The following is a 3,796-nucleotide window of genomic DNA, read 5'->3' on the forward strand; positions in this document are numbered from 1 at the left end:
ATCGCATCCTCACATCCCCCTCCTACTTTGGGGGGCGTTTAGAAATGGTGATCCGGTCGGTTTTTGTGATGTGTACCCGGAATTCGTCTGCTCCAGCATGGACCATTTGCGATTTACCCGCCGGTTCGTCGTCCTTCTCTGCCGGATAGTAATTGACGACTCCGTTCGGGCCCGCGTCTTCTAAGGAGGCCGTGGCTTGCGTCGCCATGCGTCACAGCTGGGACGGGTTGTCAGACGCCATGTCTGTAGGGGAGAACGAAAGGGTATTAATGCTTTGTTTTAACGATTACTAACTGGGTTTTAATTATTTAGTTAGTAATCATGGGGAAAAAAGGTTCTCTACAGTGGCACTGGGAGCGTTGAGTTCCCACTAGGGAGGTGGAACGTTGGGAAGGCGCACCTTCCAGCAAGTGGCCCCACTGACTCAAACATTGGCTCCTGGCGCAGTGTTCCTGGTTGGCTCTCGCCTCGGTCAGATCGGGCGTCGCTTGCCGGCTTTTTTTGTGGCAAGTTCGTTGCTATTGTGCCGTCTTCGTACGGACTTCTGGAGCTGCTGCTGCGCTACTATCTTCGTGTATGCTCCCGCCGTCTGCGGGTGTCCTTGGTTTCTGTATCTCTGCTGTTCTCGACTTGATGTGTACTTTTCTTCGTGTATGCTTCTCCGTTCCTTCCGCCTTGATGCGGGTAATCTTTGATTTCTGTATTTCTGCTGATCGCTAAACTTACTCCGCCATCTGAATGTCTTCGTTGTCGTCCAGTCGACTGGGTACCAAATTCTGGGTTTCTGGCTCGTTGCCTGCTTCCTTAAAATCTCTAAGGGATGCCGTTCTGCGTTGCCTGCTCTGGGTACGTTGCAAGCGCACTATGGTGGGAGAAAATAACTTAATTACTTTATACGAGCCTTCGTACTTGGGTGCTAGCTTATCGGTTTTCCGCCGCCCTGGACAAATAATGCTGCTTTACGAAGACAAGTGATCCCATGGTCGGTCTGCACGCACGTCGCCTGAGATCGTAATGTTTCCGCTGCTCTAACGAAGCTCTCTGAGTGTTCTCCTGTACTACCTTGAAAATGTCCCGTAGCAATACCTCTTGGCTTGGTCCTGGAGTCACTTCATCATACAAGGCCCCTGGGAGTCGTGGTTCTCCGCCTTGGACGATGAACGCTGCACTGAATCCGGTTGAGTCTGAGATGCTGCTATTAATTGCCAGATTCAGTTCGGGCAGAAGTTCGTCCCACGTCGTCTGCTTGTGCTCGATATACTGGGCGACCATTGTTTTAATGGTGCGATTGGCCCTTTCTGTCGGGTTCTGCTGCGGAATATAAGGTGCTCTATGTTGGAACTCCATTCCCGCCTGCTTGAATAAAGCTTTGAATGAACGACTCGTAAATTGTGTCCCATTATCGCAGACAAATGTTCGGGGAATACCAATGTGATTCAAAATCCTCTCCAGAAAGTATTTTTCGAGATGCGCCGAAGTAGCTTTTCTCAAGATGACCAACTCAACCCATTTCGAAAAGGCGTCGAAGAATACGTGCAGCATCGTATTCCCACTCTTGGATCGCGGAAAGGGCCCAATAAAATAGACGCAGACAGTATCGAACGGCTCGTTAATCTGTCTGGTGAACATTTTACCCGCCGGTTTGGTTTGGCTGACTTTGAACCGTTGACAAGTGTCACACATGCGGACATTCCTGGCAATATCGTGGAAAAGACCCTTCCAGTAATATCTCTGGGCGATCCGGGTGGTGGTCTTCCTGATTCCGAGATGTCCTGCCGTGGGCTGGTCATGGCATTCCGACAGTATTCGCTGTCGGTGTTCTTTGGCCTCGCACAGTTTCCAGGGCACGGAGTCTTCGTTGTCGGGTCGGGATCCGATATGCCGATATAGCTGTTGTTCTCGTTCGCGTAGTCCGGGTAATCTTAAGTCCTGTCCTCAACAAGTCTCAGCATCCGTTGGTACTATGTCCCGACTTATCCTCCTGGATAAGATGAAGTACTTCCAAAGGCTGTCCAGAAAGTGCATCTGCAACAATGTTCTGGCTCCCGCGTCGATAGGTGACGTCAAACTGGTACTGCTGCAGTTCCAACGCCCAGCGCGCTATACGGCCGGTGGGATTATCAATCGAGTTGAGCCACTTCAAGGCGAGGTGGTCCGTTATCACCTCGAATCGATAACCGTCCAAGTAGCATCTGAGTTTCCTGATGGCCCATATGATAGCCTTTTCTGTGGTGGAGTAGTGAGGCGTCTGCTGGCGAATGCGATGACTCGTTCTTCTCCCTGTATTTTCTGCGTTAAAACTGCTCCTAGGCCGATGTCGCTGGCGTCTGTTTGCAACACGAACTTCTCGTTGAAGTCGGGGCAGGCGAGAACCGGCGCCAGTTGCCGTGCTGTTAAAATCTTGTCCGTATCCGTGTGAATTCCCTTCTCACTGATGACGTGTCCCTAGTACACCAGGCTGCGATTATTTCTTCGCGTTGAGACGAAAGTTCGCCTTTCGTAGCCGTCGGAATACTTCTTGTAGATGCTGCAGATGCTCCTCCAGAGTGCGGCCGATGATGATGATATCATCCAAATACGCAAACGCGTCCGGTCCTATGACGCTGTCGAGCGCCCGCTGGAATGTGGCTGGTGCTGAGTGGAGGCCAAACGGCATCACTTTCCAGTGGTACAAGCCCCTCCCGGGGACTGTAAATGCTGTGCACTCGCGGCTGGACTCGGCTACAGGAATTTGCCAATATCCGCTCTTCAAATCGAGCGTCGATATGTACTTGGCATGGCGTAGACGCTCCAAGATGTGCGTTATCCTTGGCAGCGGGTATGCATCTGGAATAGAATGGGCATTTAGTTGTCGAAAATCTACACATAGCCGCATCTCTCCAGATTTCTTGCCCACGAGTACAATAGGGGCGCTGTGGGGGCTCCTTGAAGGCTCTATACATTCGTTGTGTAGCAGTTTGTCGATCTGCTCATCAATAATCCTCTGCATCGCTGTTGTTTTATGGGCTTATCATCCCGCATCGTGATCGTTTGCTGTGATTACGGCTAGTGCTCCTCCAGCGTCAAGTGTGTACCCTGGTCTGGCTGGGGAAGGTGCTCAAACTGGTTCCACTGAAACTGTACCATGATTCCGTCGAAACGGATTATTTCGCATGGCGTTGTCGTCTCGAGGCCCTAAAATACTGCTGGTCGGGGTGGCTTGCATCTCGTTTTCTGGATCGTTGCTTGCTGGAGTGAACGCGTTCGTCAAGAGAGAAGGCATAGCTAAGTCGTTTGTGGGGCTGCTTATTAGAAAATTGTTCAGCTGTAGCAAAGCACGGCCGCATTGGAGAGTGACAGACAAGCCACAGAAGAAGGTCTTGCCCAATAGCACGTCCAGTGCTCAGCTGTATCCTTCAGAAGACCAGGGATGGTCTGCGGCATCTTCTCCACGTCAACTTCGTATGCGGTGGCTCGTTCCTCGAGGTGTTGCATGAAGGTGATGGGGTCCGTAGTACCGTCAAAAGTGATTCCCCAATTCTTCAACTTCTCCGCTAGCGTGGCTGCGGACATCTCTGCTTTCTTGGGAAAAATATCCCGCTTGACCGGATGGATCTCCGTGTCTCCGACTACATCGGCTGCACCCCTGCCTTCCAGTGCTTGCGCCTGAAGCTGCGTTGGACCCGGTGGGTGTGGGTTCGGAGTCGGTGAGCGCTGTTTCCTATCTGTTAGTGCGGCTGCAATTTCCGCCTCGCATTCCTGTAGTCGCTCGGATATCTCCAGCACGTGGTCGTCCCGATTATTAAAAGCAGCCAGC

The 3,796-nt window shown here is 51.7% G+C and overlaps 1 protein-coding gene across 1 annotated transcript; it reads right to left on the minus strand.

The window, feature by feature from the left end:
- Positions 1-722: 722 nt before the first annotated feature.
- On the minus strand, positions 723-2,989 carry LOC127011736 (uncharacterized). The gene is made up of 6 exons (XM_050889807.1): positions 2,516-2,989; positions 2,302-2,445; positions 2,063-2,248; positions 1,502-1,929; positions 999-1,195; positions 723-862 (listed from the first exon to the last, which is right to left on the minus strand). Exons 1-6 carry the CDS (start codon positions 2,987-2,989, stop codon positions 723-725), a joined length of 1,569 nt encoding a protein of 522 aa, XP_050745764.1.
- Between the last annotated feature and the right edge of the window lie 807 nt (positions 2,990-3,796).

Source organism: Drosophila biarmipes, unplaced genomic scaffold (assembly GCF_025231255.1).
Source record: "Drosophila biarmipes strain raj3 unplaced genomic scaffold, RU_DBia_V1.1 ptg000007l, whole genome shotgun sequence".
Taxonomy (NCBI): Eukaryota; Metazoa; Arthropoda; class Insecta; order Diptera; family Drosophilidae; genus Drosophila; species Drosophila biarmipes.